Source organism: Lepus europaeus, chromosome 7, assembly GCF_033115175.1.
Source record: "Lepus europaeus isolate LE1 chromosome 7, mLepTim1.pri, whole genome shotgun sequence".
Classification (NCBI taxonomy): Eukaryota; Metazoa; Chordata; class Mammalia; order Lagomorpha; family Leporidae; genus Lepus; species Lepus europaeus.
Genome location: NC_084833.1, coordinates 47,260,187 through 47,283,941, shown reverse-complemented (window position 1 = coordinate 47,283,941; position 23,755 = coordinate 47,260,187). Strand labels below are relative to the sequence as shown.

The 23,755-nt window shown below is 42.7% G+C and overlaps 1 protein-coding gene across 4 annotated transcripts in view; it reads right to left on the bottom strand.

Moving 5' to 3' along the window:
- Positions 1-23,755, bottom strand: part of SERGEF (secretion regulating guanine nucleotide exchange factor) — a 245,340-nt gene that overhangs the window by 207,937 nt on the left and 13,648 nt on the right. For 3 of the 4 annotated variants that reach the window (XM_062198085.1, XM_062198086.1, XM_062198087.1), the window contains exons 5-8: positions 23,251-23,311; positions 15,065-15,178; positions 11,795-11,857; positions 7,031-7,189 (exon numbers count right to left, since the gene is read on the bottom strand). In XM_062198085.1, the coding sequence (XP_062054069.1) occupies positions 7,031-7,189; positions 11,795-11,857; positions 15,065-15,178; positions 23,251-23,311 (397 nt within the window). The remainder of the gene's footprint in view (positions 1-7,030; positions 7,190-11,794; positions 11,858-15,064; positions 15,179-23,250; positions 23,312-23,755) is intronic. The other variant, XM_062198088.1, reaches the window with a different exon arrangement.

The following is a 23,755-nucleotide window of genomic DNA, read 5'->3' as shown; positions in this document are numbered from 1 at the left end:
AAAGATAATGTGAGGCAGGCATTTGGTGCAGAAGTGAAGATATTGCTTAGAATGCCCGCATCCCACATCACAGTGCCTGGGTCCCAGTCCTGGCTCCAATTCCAATTCCAGCTTCCTGCTGCTGTGCATCTTGGGAGGCAGCAGGTGATGGCTCAAGTAGTTGGGCCCCTGCCACCCTCAGGGAGACATGGATTAAGTTCCAGACCCTTGGCTTCAGCCTGACTCAGCCCCAGCTCTTGTGGGCATTTGTGGAATGAACCAGTGGATGGGAGATCTCTGTGTCTGTCTCTGACTCTTAAATAAATTTAAAAAAAAAAATTTTAATGTGAATTTTCCATGAAAATTTCTTTTTGAAGTCCCCTAGTATGTACTGAACAGATACACAAGCCTAGTCCTATGCTGGATGTCTTAATACACCATCTCATTTAATTCTCATGCTAGGTCAGTATAATACCCCCGTTTTCCTACGGATTGTAAATAAGCTTAAAGAAGTGTACTCATCTGTCTGATATGCACTAAGTATCCACCTTGTATGTGCCAAGTATTTTACGAAGAGCCTCAGTTCAATGGAGAGTGGACACCAAGCATGGCTGCTGCCCTCATGGAGGTTATACTTGAGTCTAATGGCAGGGGGAACTAGTCAAAGAATTCTACAAAAAAAGTTTCACAAAGGAGACATTTATGCTTCCCTGGAAATGGATGAAAGGGGAAAGTGACTAGACAACTATGGTGGTGACAATGAAGATGGAGAGAAGTAGAACGGCCCACAGCCCCACGATCAGTAAGGTGACAGAGCTGAGAGCCAAACCTTGGTCTGTCTGACATCAAAGCCCAGGTTGCTTTCTACCTTGAGGCATCCACTCACTGAGCAAGTAGTTACTGATCACCAACTACAACTGTGCCAGGTGCTGAGGACACCAGCATGGACAGACACTGCTGACATGAGATGTACAGTCTAAACCAGGAAAAAACATGAATATAAATAGGTGTATACAATTGCAACTGGAATGAATCCTGCGAAGGAATGATTTTAACAGGTAAAATTACCTATACCACAAAATCTTCCAAAGTGTTAATAATATGAGAGAACCACTTTCCAGGGGTCAATGCTGTGGTGTAGAGGGTTAGGCCTCTACCTGTAGTGCTGGCATCCCATGTGGGCTCCGTTTCAAGTCCCAGCTGCTCCTCTTCTGATCCAACTCCCTGCTGGTGTGGCTAGGAAAAGCAGCAGTAGAAAGCCCAAGTCCTTGGGCCCCTGCACCCACGTGGGAGACCCAGAAGAAGCTCTTGGCTCCTGGCGTCAGCCTGGCCCAGCTCCAGCCACTGAGGCCTTTTGGGGAGTGAACCAGTGGATGGAAGATATCCACCCCCTCCCTGAATCTCTGCCTTTCAGAAAAATAAACAAATCTTTTTTAAAAACTAAAAAAGAAAGAAAGAACCACTTGCATGCAGCATGTGAACGGAAGCCTTTAAGAAAGTTTGCCAGTCAGCATGGTATACAGAGCAGCCTGGCCAGCTCATGAACCCAAAGGACAGAGCTAGTGTGTCTCAAGCTCAGCACAGGCCTTGTTGAAACAGACATTTTTCTAAAAGCAACTACTAACCACTGATTTATGTACATATCCCAAGCTCAGACAAGCAATGCTTTTGTATGCATTTTATAATTAGTTGGCATCTTTCACACAGATTCATTCATTCTAACCTCACAGCAGCACTATGTAGAATGCAAGCAGATTTTAATACTTTTCTTTTTAAAAAAAAAAATTTATTTCATTTATTTGAAAGGCAAAGTTACACAGAGGCAGAAGCAGAGAGAGGGAGAGAGAGAGAGAAGTCTTCCATCCACTGGTTCACTCCCCAAAAGGCCGCAACAGCCAGAGCTGGGGCTGATCCGATCCGAAGCCAGAAGCAAGGAGCTTCTTCCAGGTCTCCCACATGGGTGCAGGGGCCCAAGGACTTGGGCCATCTTCTACTGCTTTCCTAAGCCATAGCAGAGAGCTGGAGTGGAGCAGCTGAGACTCAAACCGGCGATACCAATACAGCAGGCAGCGGCTTTACCTGCTACACCACAGCACCGGCCCCAATATTGTTCTTAAGAGATGAGGAAATTGAGGCCTACAAAGGTAAAGTCACTTACTCAAGGTCACCAAGCTAGGAGGAACCCAGATCTGCCATGCAACTCTCCGTGATGCACCTCCAGTCAGGAAATCATGAATCTCAAATGAGACAGCTGCAGGTCACCGAGCCTGGGTAAAGTCACCCAGGAGTCCCATGAAGTTCCTGAGAACAATGATCAGGGACATTAAGCAGCTTGGGAAAGGTTTCTAGAATGCAGTGCCACCAGCCTGAGACACAGCTACCCTTGCCAACTCTCCCAGATTAGAACAGGTTCTCTTGGACTCTCTCCAAGTGCCTCTGACTAACAGAGAAAAGTATTTTTCCATTGCAAACACTGTAGGCAGGCACCAGACTCCTGAGATGGGAGGGCAGACAACACATCCCATTTTCCCATATAGACAATCTGTAAAGTTATGCTGACACCATGTGACTGCCCCAGCTAGGCACCCACCACCGGGGATGTCAGGCGTGGGCAGCGTTTCTCAACCCTGACACTACTAACACGTGGGGCCTGGATAATTCTGTGCTGTGGGAGGCTGTCCTTGCATCGCATGATGCTTAGCGGCGTCCCTGGCCTCCACTCACTGGAAGCCAGTAGCACCCCCACCCCACCCCACCCACCCCACTGTGACAGCCAAGTATGGCTCTCTAACCATTATCAGTGTCCCCTGAGGGACAGAATCGTCTCTGGTCTAGAGACTACGAAGAAGTCTCATCCCATCCTTCCTCTCATCCCATCCCATCCCATCTTTCTGGCCAGATGTAGGATCACCGTACATAAGCCCCTTTTTAAATTACTATCACAACTGATGCCTCCCACAACAAGCAGCCTGTATGCTGATGTGGCCTGCAAGCATGCCCCAGGAACATTCACCACTGGAGCTTGTGAGAACGACTAGAGTCAAATAACTCCTTGTTCCATTAATGAGCTGCTTCTGACCCTGTGAGGAAATCTTGTTCCCATTAATGTGAGCGCTGAGTCTGATTAAATGAAAGCCCTGGGCGTTTCTTCTCAATGACAATGAGCCAGGGCAAGGGCTTCCATAGCAGCTAGAAGGAACACAAAACTGGCGAATCAAATGGCAAGAGGATCCAATTTACCCAAAATTCAGCACAACTCCAACATCCCAGCTTTAAGCCATTCTGGACTTAGGAGAAAGGAGAAAGTGACAATGTACATAAACAAGCGATCTGAATTAACAAGCTAATTGAACAGCTGAAACGTTACCAACAACTCCTGCTCTCAAGTGGAGGTGGAAGCCTGAAGCTGAGCTCCAGAGCAGCTGGGGTGACTCAGACAGTCAGGGGCGTGGGTTCCAACCTCCCACCCCCAGGGCTTGGCTGCTGGGACTCAGCCTCGTCTACAGAGCTTCAATGCTAAAGTCAAAGCAGCATCTTTATGTCTTCCACTCGTCAGCTATGTAAGTAGTAAAGGGTTTACTGAAAAACTCAGGCAAACTCACTGTCGTTTGGTAGTAAGTGTATTTTACTGCAATGCAATTCTTTGAAGACTGACTATGAAACACCTTCCTGTTCACACCTAGTTACGCAGACTACTGCTGGTTTCCTTGCTACTTTTGCAATTTGTACTTGGCTTCACTGCTGCCCACTCGTAGCAGAATGCTCTGAGATTTCATTATAGATTTGTCTCCCCTAGTGGGTTAAGGACAAGACTTATGTCTAGTACAAGGCATGGTACATAAACAGACTTTCATCATTTGCAGCCTGGATAGATAGAAGGATAGATGGATGGATGGATGGATGGACCGACAGAAAACTTTTCCATCTCTGTATTCTTAAGACTTAAGCCTACCTACACATTCTAGTGAGAAGGTATGGCCCCTGTCTGTCTCTTTCATTTCTCTAAGGACTAGAGCACATGGCTCAACAGGTGGCCAACAAACACCTACTGAGTGGACTCCTGAATCCAAAAAGACAATCTGAAGACTTCTGTTCACGAACCAGTGAGTCCCAAGACAGAGGTCATAAATCGTAGCTGCCTACCCTGCCTTCTGTGCATTTGACTGTGCTCAATCTCTTTTAACCAGAAATAATTTGACACAAGAAAGTTGGGAATATTCTCCAGTGATAGCAGAGACAAGAAGTGAGCGAGGCTAACACAATGCTTCCCTCACAGTTTATCATCTGGAGGAAAAGGCAGGTATCAACAGTTACACAAACGAGCAGCTCCCCTGTTCAGTACGTCTCTTTAAGTAAGGTCTCTGTATGAACCCAACTTCAAGCACTCGAACCTCTTTGAGGAAAGTCATGATTTCCCCCCATGTGAATGACCGGGTTTGCTTACAGTATCCTCTGAAGAGATAATGAGGAAAGTTTATTACATGCCTTCCTCTACTCCAAAATGATCACAAAATTTTTTTTTTTTTTTTTTTTGGACAGGCAGAGTGGACAGTGAGAGAGAGAGTGACAGAGAGAAAGGTCTTCCTTTTGCCGTTGGTTCACCCTCCAATGGCCGCTGCGGCTGGCGCGCTGCGGCCAGCGCACTGCGCTGATCCAATGGCAGGAGCCAGGTGCTTCTCCTGGTCTCCCATGGGGTGCAGGGCCCAAGCACTTGGGCCATCCTCCACTGCACTTCCTGGCCACAGCAGAGAGCTGGCCTGGAAGAGGGGCAACCAGGACAGGATCGGTGCCCCGACCGGGACTAGAACCCGGTGTGCTGGCGCCACAAGGCGGAGGATTAGCCTAGTGAGCCGCGGCGCCGACAAAATTGTTTTAAAGGTCAGTTAAAAGTATCATAGATACACAAGTCTGCATTTCAGTAAAAACATGTACATGGGGCCAGCACAGTGGCATAGTGGGCTAAGCCTCCACCTGCAGTGCCAGCATCCCATATGGACACCAGTTCAAGTCCCAGCTGCTCCTCTTCTGATCCAGCTCTCTGCTATGGCCTGGCAAAGCAGCAGAAGATGGCCCAAATGCTTGGGCCCCTGCACCCACGTGGAGACGTGGAAGAAGCTCCTGGCTCCTGGCTTTGGATCAGCCCAGCTCTGGCCGTTGTGGCCATTTAGGGAGTGAACCAGTAGATGAAAGACCCTTCTTTCATCTCTCCCTCTGTAACTCTGCCCCTCAAATAAATAAATAAATATTAAAAAAAAAATAAGTGCAGTATGTATGACTTACCAAGGATAACTGAAGCTGACCAAAATGCTGCAAAAGCCAGAAACTCCTGGAATCTCAATCATGGGGTATTTGGAAGACTAAAGACGTACGTGTAGCTAGCAAGGACAGGAGGAGACAAGGGCACTCAGGGCTTCTCAGAACAGATCTCAAGAATTACAGTGATAGCTAGTATAGCTTCACTCTCCTCACCAACTATTTACAATGTGCTTGGGTTACTGACAAAAGAAAAACACTATCAGCATCAATATTTAGCAGCATTTTTAAAACACAATTTGTTTCATGAATAAAAAGCTTACTTATGCTATTAGTCTAGTTTTTTTTTTAAAAAAAGGAATTACAAAATTATTAGGGGAAGGGAGGAACTCTGTAAATTAGCAGGAGCTCTAGGAGGGCAGGAATGGAGAGATCACAAAAAACAAACTTCATGGATCAGCATGGTGGCGTAACAAGTAAAGTAGCCACCTGCAATGCCAGCACCCCATGTGGGTGTGCCAGTGCGTGTCCCAGCTGCTCCACTTTAAATCCAGCTCCCTGATAATGACCTGGGAAAAGCAGCAGAAGAGGACCCAAGTGTCTGAGCCCCTGCCACCCACATGGGAGACCCACATGAAACTCTTGGCTTCAGCTTGGTCCAGTGCTGGTTGTTGCTACCATCTGAAGAATGATCCAGTAGATGGAAGATTTCTCTTTCTTTCTCTCTCTCTCTCGCTCTCGCTCTCTCCCTCCCTCCCTCCCTCCCTGTTTCTCCCTCTCTGTAACTCTGACTTTCAACATAAATAAATAAATCTTAAAAAAAAAAAAAGTCAAGGGCAGGTTTTGTAGCACAGTAGGTTAAGTCACTGCTTACAACACACACGTCCCATATAAGAGTACAGGTTCCAGTCCCAGCTCATCTGCTTCCAGTCCATCTTCCTGCTAATGTTCCTGGAAAGGCAGTTTGATGGCTCAAGTCCCCCCCCCACACACACACCTACATGGGAGACAGACAGAGTTCCAGACTCCAGATTTCAGGCATTTGAGGAACGAACTAATGGATGGAAGGTTTCTCTCTCTCTCTCTCTCTGTGTGTGTGTGTGTGTGCGTCTCCCCTTCTTGCTCTGTCACTGTTTTTCAAATGAAGAAATCTAAAACAAAACAAAACTCAAGAACAGAGTCAGAAACATGAAGGCTGGGGAAGGTGAACTGTCCTACAGGCAACATGAAGACTCAGAGGAAGATGAGGACGCCAAAAGCTGCATGGCATGATACGTCACCATCTCAGGGAACACATGAGATGTCTGAATCAATGTACATAGTATGTTAGCCAATCCAAGTGTAAATCAGAATACTATGCCAGCTGTGATTCAAAATAATGCTCCTGCCTCAATCTTGGAATACTTATCTTTAACTTAACATTTTCTCTTGTTTTTAATTTAGATTCAAGTGGAAATGCAAATACAACCAACTCTTCAGCTATGACAAGGCAAGGACTGCCCAACAATGTGGACAAATTTCTGGGCAATATTTGTTGCAATGGACTCTTTCTCAAAACCTCTTAGAACCTGAAGAAGTTAACTTAACCCAGCTATCTTTTGGAGTGCAAACCTGTGATCCAGAGAGGAAAAGCCCAAAGCCACATATCTGACATACGGTAGAACTAGACCCCAGGGCCTCCCCTTTCCAGTCCTTAATTCTTTTCATCAATAAAAAATCCTTAATCCTACCCATTCATGTCTGTTTAGACAGCTGTCCCCCAGTTGCTCTCATCATGAGTTCTCTGATGCTGCCTCACCTGTCTGAGCAACCAGGTGTGTCCACCCACTCCAGATGGCAGTGACCTTTTCATTCTGAAAACAATGCACGTCTATTTTCTGAGGCACAGGAAGGAAAGCAGCTTGGGTAGCCAGTTGCCCATGCTTGTTGCTTCCCCAAACATACAGTTCTCCTGCATCTGAAATAAACAGAAGGAAAACAAGAGGTGGAGACACATTAGTCCAAAATAATAGAAAATAACACGTGTGATAAAGAAGTGGTTAAAAGAACTCATTTTGTACTTACACTACAATGTTGAGTGCAGCCAGGCAGATTACAAAATTCATGTACAGCATAATAACACATAAGATGTTTAAAAATTCTATACTTGGGAAATAAGGCCAAACAGTCTTAGTAGTTTAAGGACTAAGAATGCATGATTATTCTTCATTTACGCATTCAACAAATATTTATTCAATATCTGGTATGTGTGAAACAGTTTTCTCTATTTTTCTACATTTTAAAATATTTGCTCACATTCCCTTTTGTTAGGAAATAATGTTTTAAGTTATAAAACAACAGGTTAAGATAGGGGTGGGCATCCGGCCTGGCTGCTGTGAGGCTGAGTGAGGTGCTCACGTCCCACATTGAAGAGCCTGACTTTGATTCCTTGCTCTGACTCCTGATCCCAGCTTTCTGCTGCTACAGATCCTGGAAGGCAGCAGGTGATGGTTCAAGTAGTGACGTCCCTGCCACTCACGTACCCACACAGGAGACCTGCATGAGCTCCTGGACCCCAGCTTTGGCCCTGGCCCAGGCACATGGGGAGCTAATCAACAGATGAGTGGCCTCATGCTTGCTTGCTCACCCTCTCTCTCTCTATCTTTCCCTTTCTCCAACTCCTTCCCACTTGAATAATCAAATATAAGCAAATATATATTATTTATGCTTAAACTTTTTTTTTTTTAATTCAAGAGGCAGAGACAAAAAAAGCTCCCATCCACTGGTTCACTATGCAAATGTCCAGAAAAGCTGGGATTCAGCCAGGCCAAAGCCAGGGGCCAGAAACTCAACCCAGGTCTCCCACATGGGTAGCAGAAATCCATCGACTTGAGCATACTGCCTCCCAGAATCTACATTAGTAGGAGGCTAGAGCCAGAGTCAGAGCCAGAGCCAGGTATCAAACCCAGAAACTCCAACATGAGATGTGGGCATCTTAACCACTAGACTGAACTAAACAACTACCCCCATCCCTTAAACTTTTTAAACATATGACTATTTCACTGCATGTTCACTTTAGCAGAAAATACAATGTAATCACATCACATCTGTGTGACATTTTAGTTCATTTCAACCTCGCAGTAATCCTATGATATAAACAGGAATGTGACTGACTGACACGGTGATCTAATAGAAAAAGAACAAATTCCGAGTCAGGGGAATCTGGCTTCTCTTCCTGGATCTGTTAACTAACTGTTGACCTTGGACAAATCACTCACTACAAACCTTAGCTTCACCATCTGAAAATTTGAAGGGAAGGCAATTGGCCTACAAGAGCAGACAAAATGACTGATGACATTGGTAACAAGAGTGACTGGCAGGTTCTGCTGTGGCAGACCAGAGGGCCCATGCTTGTCTAAAAGCCATTCAAGTTCAAACATTTTTTTAAATGAAAGCCAAATAGAGCCAAGGGTTATCATTTAGCCTGTGGGTTGTCAGTTTTTAACATCTCAGAGGAGCTCTAAAAGGTTTTTTAACCTAATAGTCTAAGGTTCTACAACAGTACCGTCCAGTACAGTAATCACTAACCAGGCACTGCTATTGACATTTGAAATGTGGCTATTCCAAACTGAGGGACTTCATAAGTGAGCAACACAAAATGAAGTACAATGTCCTAGTGCAAAAAAAAAATAAGTCTAGCTTATTAATAGTTTTCATCTACTTCATGTTGAAATAATATTTTGGGTAAACTGGGCTAAAAAATGTATTATTAATTTCACTTGTTTCATTTTACTTTTTGTAAAGGTGGCTGCTATTATATTTCTGTTAGCACAGCTCTAGAAGATAATCAAGATTGGAAGATGTTAAATGACTTCTCAAGATCACAAGGTTAGTAAGGAGTCAAATGGGAATTAAAAAATTAGAAACCAGGTCTGCTTCCACTGTATTTTGTAATATTCCAAAAAAGCTCTTTAAAAATATATTTATTTATTTATTTATTTATTTACTTGAAAGGCAAAGTCACAGAGAGAGAAGGAGAGACAAAGAGAATCTTCCTTCCACTAGTTCACCCCCAAAATTTCCATAAAAGCCAGGGGCTGGGCCAGGCTGAAGCCAAGAGCCAGAAGCTTCTTCCAGGTCTTGCACATGGGAGGCAGTGGCACAAGGACTTGGGTCATCTTCTGCCACTATCCCAGGCACATTAACAGGAAGCTGAATATGAAATGAAGCAGCCAGGACTTGAATCAGTGCCCATGTGGGATGCCAGCATCACAAACAATGGTTTCAACCACTGCACCACAGCACCAGCCTCCCAATAAAGCTTTATAGTACTTCCCTCCATAGGGCAATCTAGAATATTCCTCAAAATCAGTCAAAAGCCAAAAAGGTTCATTAAAAGGCATCAGACCAAGTTTCAGGAGTCCTAGTTCAAGTCCCATCTGCTACATATGGCTTCATATTCTGGGCCTGTTCCCTCAACTTCTTGTCACTCAGGTGATCCCACAGTACTGACACTCTACAGGTCTATGAAGTAACCTTGGTATATTTCACACACAGAGAAAGAGGGCAAACTCAGGGTGTGTGAAGTATAAAAACCTCTACCAGAGCAAAGAAGCCCCCTCAGCAAAGGATCACTGCCATGAAGGGAGCCATGAAGATGCCACTGATGAAAGCTGTGTTGGTACCAACACTTCGTTTTTCTTAGGACGTCTAAACCATCTTGTTGAAAGACAAACTGTCTTCCACATGAGGATCATTGCACGGTTGCATCAGCAGGTAAAATTAAGCTCTGCTGCAAAGCCAAATAGTTACATAATCAACAATGACTCCGGAGAAAAGGTCTAAAGAGCACTGAACAAAATCAAGTGTGTGACAGCTTGAAGCAGACAAGGGGAGAAAACTACTTTCAAAACATCAAAAACCAATTTGCTTTGGGACCACACAAAAGCACTAAGTTCATTAAATAAAAACTTAAAAATAAATAAATAGCACTGAATTGTGTATTTCTAAATGGTGAACTTCATATACAAATTACATCAATAAAAAAGTCAACATCTTTATATGAAAACACCACAATAAAAGTGGCCCACAGGTCAAGTAGTAAATGCATTTATCATTTTTTTTTTAAGAAATTGATGCTAGCAAGCAATTAGGCAATCTCTAGGTTTACATAACATCAGTCATTTCAAATTAATTAGAACACAGGAGAAAAACTTCCTAGTCTATTATCTTCAGGGGAAAAAAAATGCCTTCCCCACCCCTCATTGACTATGGGCATGAACAAGTCACTTCTCTAAAAGCAGACAGGTGGACTACATGCCCAGTAAAGTCCTTTATAACTGTCATTCATTTCAACTCAATGCTCTTAACAAATATATAAATCCGCCTAAGACATAAGCTAACAGCAGGTATTTATCTTGTTAGTTGCTTGCTTTAAACTCATTAAATCATAAATTATCTCTACCTCAGAGTTTGGTTTTTCTGCTCTGCAAACAGTAACAGCTCCTCAATTGGAATGCATTGCAAATCTGATGTTAAAAAATGCATGCTGTGGCACAGCAGGTTAACGCCCTGGCATGAAGCACCGTCATTCCATATGGGCGCCAGTTCTAGTCCCGGCTGCTCCTCTTCTAATCCAGCTCTCTGCTATGGCCTGAGATAGCAGTAGAAGATGGTCCAAGTTGTTGGGCCCCTGCATCCACGTGGGAGACCCAGAAGAAACTCCTGGCTCCCAGCTTTGAATCGGCGCAGCTCTGGCCCTTGCGGCCATCTGGAGAGTGAACCAGCGGATGCAAGACCTCTCTCTGTCTCTCTCTACCTCTCTCTGCTAACTGTCTTTCAAATAAATAAAATAAATCTTAAAAAAATGCATGTCACCATCAATTTACATTTCTTATTTACACGTGAATTTCCACATAAAACACTAAGTAGGGAAGTTCTTCCTTTTTACTTAAAATTTTAATGCATTCAACTCTGTGTGAGAGGCCTTACTAAAAAAATCGCTCAGAGGTATTGTCACCAATCTATCCCTGCCAGCAGGGGTCAGAGCAATCTGAGTCAAAGGGATGAGACAATTGTCTCCACAGAAAAAGTCATGAGGAAGTTCACACTGTATTGGTTGGGTATGTCAAACAGTTGTACAGGCACACAGCCAAACAGAGAAATAGAATGTAAGAGAAAAAGACAGATTAGACCCAAAAATGGTCAAACTAAAGAAATCGAACATTGAGAGAAATTAGAGAAATAAAAGAGTACTTCAAAAAGTTTGTGGAAAATGGGAGATTCAGAAGAAGCTCCTGGCTTTGGATTGGCCCAGCCCCAGCCATTGCAGCCATTTGGGGAGTAAACCAGTAGATGGAAGATATCTATCTCTCTCTCTCTCTCCTTCTATCACTGCCTTTTAAATAAATACATCTTTTTTTTTTTTAAAAGAAAAGTAAAGTAATCTAAGATCATACCAGTGGCACCTCAGAATTCTGGCTCTGAAGTCTATGACTTGCATCTGTATCACGGAATCACCAGTTTGGGAAGTCATATACAGAATTCTGAATAATATGTGAAACTATGAAGAGCTAGTACCCACCATTTAATGAAGCTGAATGATCCAAGCCAGCAAGAACACATATTGCTTTGGAGTTCTCTAGGCCTACAAAAAAAAAAAAAAGTTTTCTTTTGAATCACATTACATAGAACAAACTGGGCAGAGAGCCAGTACCACCTGGGTCAGGGGGAGAAACTGCCAACCAGTGCAGGTGGGTCTGAGCCGGTAGCACTGGCCAAGAAGACAGCTGGCACAGTAGGGATATTGGTAATACACCAAAGAGTGAACAAGTAAGTAAATATATTGAGGGTAAAGGAGATAGGTTCCTCACTATCTCAAGCATGTGACATTAGATTGTAATTGGAGAATCAGTGCAAATCATGGAATCCAGTAAAGGTAGATAAGCAGATATAAGTGTGTGTATGTAAAAATATGTGTAAATGCATGCATATTTCCCAGTTCTGTCTGCTCAGTGGTCTGGAAGCAATGATATCTCATGCATTCAGCTATTATCATGTGCAAGTACTTACATACAAACCCAGGTCTCCTAACAACAAACAGACAGAACTAGAATTTGAACTGGTCTTACACCTCCAAATCTAGCACTTTTCCTCCCTTACTGATGTGGTCTTCACTGACAAAGTGAAATCCCAATCAACCTTCTAGACGTTGGCATAACCTGTCATGACAGGTGTTGTCTTGCACTTAAATGCAGTCTTACTCTGTAACTCTTTTCTCTCGTACTTCTAGCTGACTAACTAGCCTCTTAATAAAATGTCCTCACACCTTCCAGTATCCTGCAGAATGACAAAAAGGGGTCGGCACTGTGGTGCAGTGGGTAAAACTGCCACCTGCAGTGCCGGCATTTCATATGGGCATAAGTTTGAGTCCCAGCTGTTCCATTTCTAATCCAGCTCTCTGCTATGGCCTAGGAAAGCGGTAGAAGATGGCCCAAGTGTTTGGGCCCCTGAACCCACATGAGAGACCCGAAAGAAGCTCCTGGCTCCTGGCTTCAGATTGACCCAGCTCCAGCTATTGCGTCCATTTGGGGAGTGAACCAGCAGATAGAAGATTCTCTCTCTCTCTCTCTCTCTCTCTGCCTCTGCTTCTCTGTAACTCTGCCTTTCAAATAATAAATAAATCTTTAAAAAAAAAAAAATGACAACAGAGCAAAGAAGATGCTTCCAGTCACATTCACCAGAGAGGAAGAACTCACCCCCTAGTGGCCAGGTGAAGAAGAGACAGCCAGGGATCCAACTCCAGGATCTGTAGCAATGAGGGAGGTGAAGATGGGAGAAGGAAAAGGACTTTGAGGGCAGGAAGTTGATGACCCATTCAAATTCTCATCCGAAAACTCTAACTCAACTCTGAATCTAAGCTGTGCCCCAAGTGAAACCCAAACAGGTTGTTTAAATCAAATAAAATTTTTAAAAAAAGTTTTCATTCCTTCCAGATACAGTTCCTGTGCTAAAATAGAATAGAATGACACATAGTTCATTAAAAAGCTCATAATCTTTGGCATATAAGAAAACATACAAACAATTCACAGTAGTACAATACACTGTACAACCAATGCACATAGAGAAAATGCAATGGAGGCTAGAAGAGGAGCTAGAGCTTGAAAAATTTTAGGAGTTTCCCAAAGGGAACAGAAAGAAAAAGACAATTCAGGGAGAGGTCACAGTTTGCCCATAGCATAAAAGAATGGGAAAGCAGGATACACCTAGGGATCAGTGCATATCTTAACAAAGGAGAAAAAATGTTTGGGAAGTATAAGCTTATGCTATGAAGAGTTTTTGAAAATATTTATTTTACTTATTTGAAAGAGTTACAGAGAGGGAGCAAGTGAGGGAAGGAGGGAAGAAGGGAGGGAGGGAGGGGGGAGAGCGAGGGAGAGAGAGAAAAATCTTCCATCCACTGATTCACTCCCTAAGTGGCCATGATGACCAGGGCTGGGCCAGGCTGAAGAGCTTCATCCAGGTCTTCCATGTGGGTGGCAAGGGCCCAAGCACTTGGGTCACTTCTGCTGATTTTCCCAGGCCATTAGCAAGGAGCTGAGAGCTGGATTGGAAGTGGAGCAGCTGGGAAACAAACCAGCACCCAAATGGGATGCTGATGCTGCAGGCAGAGGCTTAACCCACTATGCCACAAAGCCAGCCCCTATACTATGAAGGTTTCCAAGTAGACTACCTGTCCAGCATCTAAAGCCTCCTTCTCCCTTGCTAAGAGTACACTACCCAACTCAGCCCCTGAGCTTCAGGAAAACTAACACCAAACCCAGCAAAGCAAACAGCCTCTAGGACTTAGAAGAAACAGAACAACCCCAACACCCATGTACCTCGTTCCCACGCAGCCTCCCTTCCCTCCCCCACCCCTTCTCTCCACTATCAAAAATCCTTCATTTGTACTGAACTACAGAAGAGCAGTCAGAGGTCTCCTGCCCAGGTTTCCTGGGCCACAAAGGAAGAAGGTGTGAGAGAAAGAACGGGAGAAGGAAAGGAGATAGAGACCTGATACTATATTCACAGAAAACCTACAGAAGAGGACAGAGCAGGGACAGAGGGAGAAGAGGGAGCAGGGGAGGGGAAGAGAGACAGAGGAAGAGAGGGAGAGAGGGAGGGGAAAGGGGACGGAGAGAGGGGGGAAGGAGAGAAGAAGATGAAGACACAGAGACAAAGACAGGACAAACACAAAATTAACCAACAAGCTAAGGACAGAATATTTATTACCTACTCCTCAAGTTGTTATGTAAAGAGAGCTCCCTGCAGGAATACTTCCCCGCCCTTCTCTCTACATCCTCACTCACTTTTGCTTCCCTTCTAGGAGAAGGAACTGGGCATGTGCAACACAGTCCTTCGGAGTTCTTCCTTTGGGGTCTGCCTGCCCGTGGAGAGAGTGAATCCTCACATGCTCCTGGCCATGTGGCAAGCTTAGCAGGGCTGACTAGAGATGTGGCTGCCGTAGCACCTGCTGGGTAAATTCAGCCTGGGTTTCAAAACTCAGAGGCTCATTATTGCTACACATTGTTTCCAAACACCTAAATCATGTTTTCCAAACCAGATTTTAATAGTTCTATAATAAAATTACCACTTTCATCTCCCTGACTTGTATCTATCTCTCAAAGGGTTTCAAACTCGGGCAGCAGAGAATTGCTTTGACTGGGCCCACAAAAATCCCACCAAGACTAACAGACCAAGCAGCAAGGAAGCTAGAGAGACCAAAAAAACAGAAAAAGTGAGATATCCATTTACCCATTCTCTTCACTTTCTGACAAAGAACAAATATAAGACTAAGAAGATACAAGGGTCCCACCTGTCACTCTGCTTGGCTCCTTTGCCGTCAAGAACAAGGGGAGAGTCTTCCCGGGGCACAACCGTCGTCCAGATGATGCCAAACCAGTCCCCCACTGGAACACCATGCCACTTACTTCCCAGTGAAGTAGAGGAGAAAACAGAAAAAGCATATCAGGAATGACCAGAAAAAGCATTTCAGGAATGACCAGATTTCTCACTGAACCTCACTGCTATGGGAAATTCACAATTCATCCTCAAATAACCTAAGTATTATGAAAAAGTTCAATTGCTTCAAAGGTCTTAGGACTGATCATTGAGATTACCATCAAGCCAATTACAAATCTAATCTTCAGGGCAATCTAAGGCCATGAAAGTAATTCCAATGTAGTAAAATTTCCTCCAAAAAGTTCTAAGATATGGGGCCGGCACTGCGGCTCCTTTCGTTAATCCTCTGCCTTGCAGCACCAGCATCCCATATGGGCTCCAGGTTCTAGTCCCGGTTGCTCCTCTTCCAGTCCAGCTCTCTGCTGTGGCCTGGGAAGGCAGTGGAGGATGGCTTGGGCTCTTGCACCCGCATGGGAGACCAGGAAGAAGCACCTGGCTCCTGGCTTCGGATCGGCCAGTGCTCCAGCAGTAGCAGCCATTTAGGGGGTGAACCAATGGAAGGAAGACTTTCTCTCTGTCTCTCTCACTGTCTACGACTCTACCTGTCAAATAAATAAAAGAAATAGGGAAAAAAAAGTTGTAAGATACCCAATCCAGAGTCAAATCATTAGAATGACACCTTGTTTGGGATAGACCTGCAAGGAAAACTCAGACTCCAGACCAACTGGAAAAGAATGTGGAAGGTCATCAAGGCTGTTGCTCACGTTTACTGGATGAGAGAACTGAGCCCCTGAATAGAGACTACGATTTCTCCACGGCAACACAGGGAGGCAGTGATAGAGAGGACGCTAGGACTCAGTTCTCTTCATACCTAATGCAGTGCCTTCTCCATTACACCAAGATGAATTCAAAGAGTCCTAATTGCCAAATAAATACACATTTATCATTATAAGATAGCTTCCTAATAGCCATGAGTTCAGTGGAATGGCCTTTTATTTCCATGTCCAGTGACTCTAATTCAGTTTACCCATGGTTGAACTTCATATAACACATAGATGAAACTCTATATATTTGATTTACAGTCAAATGTGCATGTAACTGGGATCCATCAACCAACAGCAGTTCCCCTGGATGTATCTTATAACTAGTAATAGTCCTTTAGGCTATAAATAGACAAGCCAGTTTTCTGAAAAATAAACTACCATACTGAGCACAATGTGAGCAAAGCACAGTTTTGCAATAAAATACAACTTACAATCTCTTCAACAAATAAATTACAAAGAAAAAAAGAAAATTACAGATTAAAAGAGAATTCAGATATCTTAACAACAACAACAAAAAAGAAACCTGGGCAAAAGACTTGAATAGCCATTTCTCCAAGAAGATATATGAACAGACAATAAACACATGACAAGATGTTCAATATCACCAATTATTGGGGAAATTAAAATCAATACCACCATGAGATACTACCTCACATCCATTTGGATGCTACTATAGGAAAAAAAAGAAGAAAAAGAACAGAACAAGTGGTGGTGAGTTTGTGGTGAAACTGGAATCCACGTATGCTACTGGTGGGAAAGTAAAATGGTACAGTCACTGTGGGAAATGGTATTGCAGTTAACTAAAACATTAAAAATAAAATCATTCTATGATCCCACAAGAAATATTTATATACCCATATTCAAATCAGCATTATTTACAATAGCTAATTCATAGAAGCAATCTAAATATCCACAAACAGATGGATAACCAAAATGTTACATATATACACATACACAATAGAATATGATAAACCTGAAGAAGTACAGCAATGCTGGCATATGCTACTCCACAGATGAATCTTAAAGACATTATGATAACTGAAATAAGCCAGTCACCAAGAAAGGACAAATACTGTATTACTCCACTTATATGAGACACTCAGAGTTGAAACCATAAAGATAGAAAGTAGAAGAGTCATTGCCAGGGATCGGGGGAGAAGGACTGGGGAATTACTGTTAAATGGCCACAGTTTCAGTCTTGCAAGATGAAAAATGTTCTAGACATGGATGGTGGTGATGACTGCACAAAGACATTAATGGATTTAATGCCACTAAACTATACCCTTAAAAATGGTTAAGATGGGGAGCCAGCACCATGGTTCAGGGTGTTAAAGTCCTGGCCTGCAGCACCAGCATCCCACATGGGCACAGGTTCGAGTCCCAGCTGCTCCACTTCAATCCAGCATCCTTCTAATGCACCTGGGAAAGCAGCAGAAGATGGCCCAAGTGCTTGGGGCCCTGCACCCACATGGGAGGCCTTGAGGAAGCTCCTGGCTCCTGGCTTTGGTCTGGCTCAGTCCTGGCTGCAGTAGCCATTTGCGGAGTGAACCAGCAGATGGAAGACCTCTGTCTCTCCTTTTCTCTCTCTCTCTGTAACTCTACCTTGCAAATAAATAAATACATCTTTTTAAAAAATGGTTAAGATGATAAACTTTATGCACACATATTTTACCACAATAAAAAAATTCGAAAAGAAAAACTAAAATTTTTAGAAACACATTTAAAATTCCTATTAACCAATTTCAATATAGTAGACAAATTCAAATCCTAACTCAAACAGTTTTAAACAAATATTTTTGACACAATCAGGGAAATTTAAACACTGACTAGATATCTGATGATATTAGTGAATTACTGTTTAATTTTCAGGTTGATGCTGGTATTATAGTGGTTTTCAACCCACTCAAAATGAATTAAAGACCTAAATACTATCAAATTTGATGCAATACCATCAAATTATTAGAAAACATTGGAGAAACCCTGCAAGACATTGGCACAAGCAAAGAGTTCTTGGAAAAGACCTCAGAGGCCCAGGCAAACAAAACCAAAACTGACAAATGGGATTACACCAAAGTGAGAAGCTTCTGCACTGCAAAGGAAACCTTCAGCAAAGTGAAGAGGCAATGACAGAATGGGAGAAATTATGCGCAAACTATACAGTTGATAAAGGATTAATAGCTACAATATATAAAGAGATCAAGAAATTCAACAACAACAAAACAAACAACCCAGATAAGAAATGGGCAAAGGACTTAGACATTTTTCAAAAGAAGAAATCGACATGGCCAACAGATACATGAAAAGAATGCTCAGGATCACTATCTGACAGGGAAATGCAAATCAAAACCACAATGAGGTTTTACCTCACCCCCATTAGAATGGCTTTCATACAGAAATCAACTCAACAAATTCTGGTGAGGATCTGCAGAAAAGTTACCCTGTCCACTTTAGTGGGAATATAAACTGGTAAAGCCACTATGGAAGACAATATAGAGATACCTCAGAAACCTGAATATAGACCTACCACGTGACCCAGCCATCCCACTCCTGGGAATTTACTCAAGGGAAATTAAATCAGCAAATGAAAGAGTTATCTGTACCTCCATGTTTATTGCAGCTCAATTCACAATAGCTAAGCTATGGAATCAACCCAATGCCCATCAACTAAAGACTAGATAAAGAAATTATGGGATATGTACACCATGGAATACTACACAGTGGTAAAAAAAAAAAATGAAATCCTGTCATTTGCAACAAAATGGATGAAACTGGAAAGCATACTTAGTGAAATAAGCCAGTCTCAAAAGGACAAATACTGTATGTTCTCCCTGATCTGTGATAACTAATAGAGCGCCTAAAAGGTAATCTATATAAGTGAAATTGACACTTTGAGATGCAGTGACTTTGAACGGCCCTTGTCTTGAGGATAAGGAACAGGTTTTTTTTTTTTTTTTTTTTTTTTTTTTTTTTAATACTAGTTGAACTCTTTACTTAGTATAGAATTAATCGTATGTGTATAAAGTTAATTGAAAATAGACCTTAGGTGCTGGCACTGTGGCACAGTGGGATAAAGGCCTGGCCTGCAGAGTCAGCATCCCATATGGGCGCCGGTTTGAGTCCTGGCTGCTCTACTTCTGATCCAGCTCCCTGCTAATGTGCCTGGGAAAGCAGCAGAGGATGGCCTAACTTCTTGGTCTCCTGCACCCACATGGGAGACTCAGAAGAAGCTCCTGGATCCTGGCTTCAGATTGGCTCAGCTCCAGCCATTGCAGCCATTTGGGGAATGAACCAGTGGATAGAAGATCATTCTCTCTCTCTCTCTTTCTCTCTCTGTAACTGTCATTCAAATAAGTAAAATAAATCTTTTAAAAAAGAAAAAGAAAACAGACCTTAGTTAAAAAAAAAAAAAAAAAAAAAGAATGGGAATAGGGGAGGGAGGAGGAAGAGGTGTGGGAGGAGGGGTGGGAGGGCAGGTATGGTGGAAAGAATCACTATTTTCCTAAAGTTGTACTTAGGAATTGCATGAAGACTGTATTCATTAAATAAAAAGTCTCTGGGGAAAAAAATTAAGTATTACAAAAAACATTACTTATCTTTTAGAAATGCATGCAGAAACATTTACAGATTAAATGGGAGAGAGGGCTTATAATTAATTTAATCAAGGGCATGATGGAAGATGTTACTTTGTAATTGGATAAAAATGAACATACATGACCACCAATTCATTCATCAGTGTTTTACAAACCATGTATCTGATAGGCAGTTAACTTCTAGAGTATATAGGAATTCCTATAACTCAATAGCAAAAAAATTATAAATAGAAAAGGACTTGAACATACATACAAGTGGCCAAGGGTATATGAAATATGTTTAGGGTCAGCGTTGTGGCACAGTGAGTTAAGCTGCCACCTGCAATGCTGGCATCCCATATGGGCACCAGTTCATGTCCCAGGTGCTTTACTTATGATTCAACTCCCTGCTAATCTCCTGAGAAAAACAGCAAAAGATGGCCAAGTGTTTGGGCCAGTGCCACCCATGTAGGAAATCAGGAAGAAATTTGGCCCAGCCTGGCTGTTGCAGCCATCTGGGAAGTGAATCAGCAGATAGAAGATCTCTCTCTCTTTTTTTTTCTCTCTCCCTCTCTCTATGTAACTCTGACTTTCAATAAATAAATCTAAAAAAAAAAAAAAAAACACATGTTCAGTAACATTAATGATAAGCAAAATGTAAATAATAAGATACCATCTCACATCTATAAGAAGACTATTTTTTTTTTAAGTGTTAGCAAGGATGTGAAGAAATTGGAACCATTGAATACTATGGTGGGAATGCAAAACGATTCAATGGAAAATTACAGAAGTTCCTTTAAAAATTAAAAATAGAACTACACTAAGATCCAGCAATCCCACTTCTGGGTATATTGAAAAGGACTGAAATTAGGATCTCAAAGAGATATCTGCACTAATGTATTGACTGCAGTCAAGCCATGGAAACAGGGCCTGGTGTTGCGGCATAGAAGGTTAAGCTGCCGCCTGCAACAGCCACATCCCATATCAGAGTGTGGGTTCCACTGGCACAGCAAGTTAAGTTGCCACTTACAATGTCCAGATACCATATCAGAGTACTGGTTCAAGTCCTGGCTAGTCTGCTTCCCATCCAGCTTCCTGCTAATGCATCCTGGGAGGCAGTAGATGATGGCTCAAGTGCTTGGGACCCTGCCACCCATGTAGGAGACCCAGATGCAGTTCCTGGCTTCAGCCTGGCCCAGCCTCGGCTGTGTAGGCATATAGAGTGAACCAACAGATAGAAGATCTCTCTCTCGCTCTCTACCTTTGAAGTAGATGAAAATAAATTTTAAAAAGAAATTTAAAAAATAAACTATAATATAAACATTCAATGGAATATTATTCAGCCCTAAAAAAAAAAAAGAAGGAAATCCTACCACTTGGGATAACACAGATGAATCTGGATGACATTACTCTAAGTAAAATAAGTCAGACACAAAACAAACACACCACCTATCACTTAAACAAGGTATCTATAAAAGTCAAAATCATAGCAGCAGAAAACAGAATATGGTTCCAGGAGGCTGGGGAGTAGGGGAAACTAAAGCAGTTGTTCATTGGGTATAATGTTTCAGCTATGCTATGTGAGTAAGTTCTAGAGAGTTGTTGGACAACAATGCCTACAGCTATAACAATTTTGTGTACGTCAACATTTATTAAGAGGGTAGATCTGTATCATCAATATTCTAACTACAAACTACAAACACATATATAAACCAAAGGGACACAAGGACACTTTGCGAGGTACTGATTATGTCTGTTATCTTTATTGTGGAGATGCTATCATAGGTAGGTCCAAATCCATCAAACTGTACACATTAAATAGGTGCAGTTCTTCACATACCAACTTTACCTCAATAAAGCTAAAAGACTTTTAATTAATTACAGGGTCCAGTGTTGTGGATCAGTGAGTTAAACCTCCCTTTGCAATGCCAGCACCACACATCAGAACACCAGTTTGATTCCTGACTGCACCACTTTGAATCTAGTTTTCTATTCATGTTCCTGGGAAGGCAAAGGATGATGGCATAAGATCTTGGGCCACTGATACCCTGGGTTTGGCATGGTACAGCCGTGGCACACTGAATCTGGACTTTCAGCCTCCCGAATGGTGAGAAAGTGAATTTCTGTTGTTTAAGCCACCCAGTCTGTGATATTTTGATAGGACAGCCCTAGTAGACACTATAATGGTACATCCATAGGAACACGACTCAGAAACAAAAAATTATGAGTTATTGATCAAAACAAATTGGATGAATCTCCAGGGAATTATGCTGAATGAAACCCAAAAAACTATATATTTACTATATAATTTATGCATAATATTTTTATAGTGACTTCCTAGAAATGGGAAACAGGAAATTGTTGGCAGGAACTAGGAAAAAAATAGGGTAGGAAGTACATGTGGCCATAAAAGAGCAACAGGAGGGGTAATGAACTGGTTCTGTATGTTGACTGGAGCAATGTCAATATCCCAGTTGTGCTAGATTGCACTATAATTTTACAGGATGTTCCATTGTAGGATGTCGGGCAAAGAATATGTGAGGTTGAGTTCATTTTTTACAACTGTTTGTGAAATCTACATTTGTCTCAAAATAAAAAGTTGACTTTTTTTTTTTTTTTTTGCCAAGCAGAGTTAGACAGTTAGAGAGAGAGACACAGAGAGAGTTATAGACAGTGAGAGAGAGACAGAGAGAAAGGTCTTCCTTCCGTTGGTTCACCCCCAAATGGCCACTATGGCTGGCACGCTACTGCGATCCGAAGCCAGGAGCCAGGTGCTTCCTCCTCATCTCCCATGTGGGTGCAGGGCCCAAACACCTGGGCCATCCTCCACTGCCTTCCCGGGCCACAGCAGAGAGGACTGGAAGAGGAGCAACTGGGACAGAGTCCGGCACCCTGGCCAGTACTAGAACCTGGGGTGCGGGCGCCACAGGCGGAGGATTAGCCTAGTGAGCCATGGCACCGGCCTAAGAGTTGACTTTTTTAAAGAACACATCCTCAACACTAAGTCCCAGGAGACCATCTGCACGGTGCTGCACTGAACTCTTCCTCACCTGGTCTCTCTTCCTCCACTCCACAACTGGACTCACGTAAGCACTTGAGCCTTGGCTGCCACAGCCGATTAGTACTGTCCTTCAGCCAAAAAGGAGGGAGAGCATAAAAATGAACAAGAGACAGATAACAGTCACTGCTCTCAAATATACCACCTCCCCTCTCCACCTCACACACACGGGACAGGAGACAAACTCATTCAGCATTTGCAAATTAGAAAACAGCAAAATCCACTAGGAAGGCAGTGTAGTTCACTGCAAAGAATGTAGGCCTTGGAATCCAGACTTTCCTAAACCGATCCCAACTGTACCTCTTACTACGTTCTTCCTGTGAAACTTTACATAAGCACTTTACCCCGCTAGGCCTCAGTCTCTCCATATGTAAAAATTTTACATCATTCTTGGTTGTGAGGATTAAATGAGGGGAACCTAGCACTATGTCTAGAACATAAAAGCCTGGAAAACTTCATTTTATTCCTCCGTGCCTTCTAAAGGCTTTCCCACGTGACTTATCCTTATGTTCTATGCCTTATGTTCACCCCTTTTAATCAGAACTATACTCCAGCAAGACCCTGCAATACTCCTTAAAGGGTTTTTCCTCCTATAGCTCAGTTCTTCCTTATTACATGTCTATTTGGAAAACAAAGGCAAAACCATCACCTGTAGCGGCTAATGCATGTCTCAGCCCAGCAGCAACACAGACAACCTTCTCTCTCAGGAGCTGTCAAAATAAAGCAAAGGGTTTAGACCTCAGAATCACCCATCCACAAAATCTGATGTAAAATGCATGCCCAAATACAATGCAGCAGGGTCTTCCTTATTAGTCTGACTGGTTTAAAGTGCCCCCTCCAACAGCTCCACTCACAAATAACTCTACATTTAGCCCTAAATTTAATAAAAAAAAAAAAAAAAAGGTCTTTTTAAAATACTATATCACAATGCCTGTCAGCGCTGGGTAGGGCTCCCCAAAGTCACCCAGTCCAGGCGTTGATAAGTGTTTTCTGTGAAGGGCCAGATTTTAGTATTTTAGACTTTGCAGGCCATATGGCTCCCGTCACACTACTCAGCTCTGGCATTCTAACACAAAAGCAGCTAGACTATACATCAATGAAGGAGTATGGCCTTGTTCCAATTACACTTTATTTACAAAGGGCTCTTAGTTTTC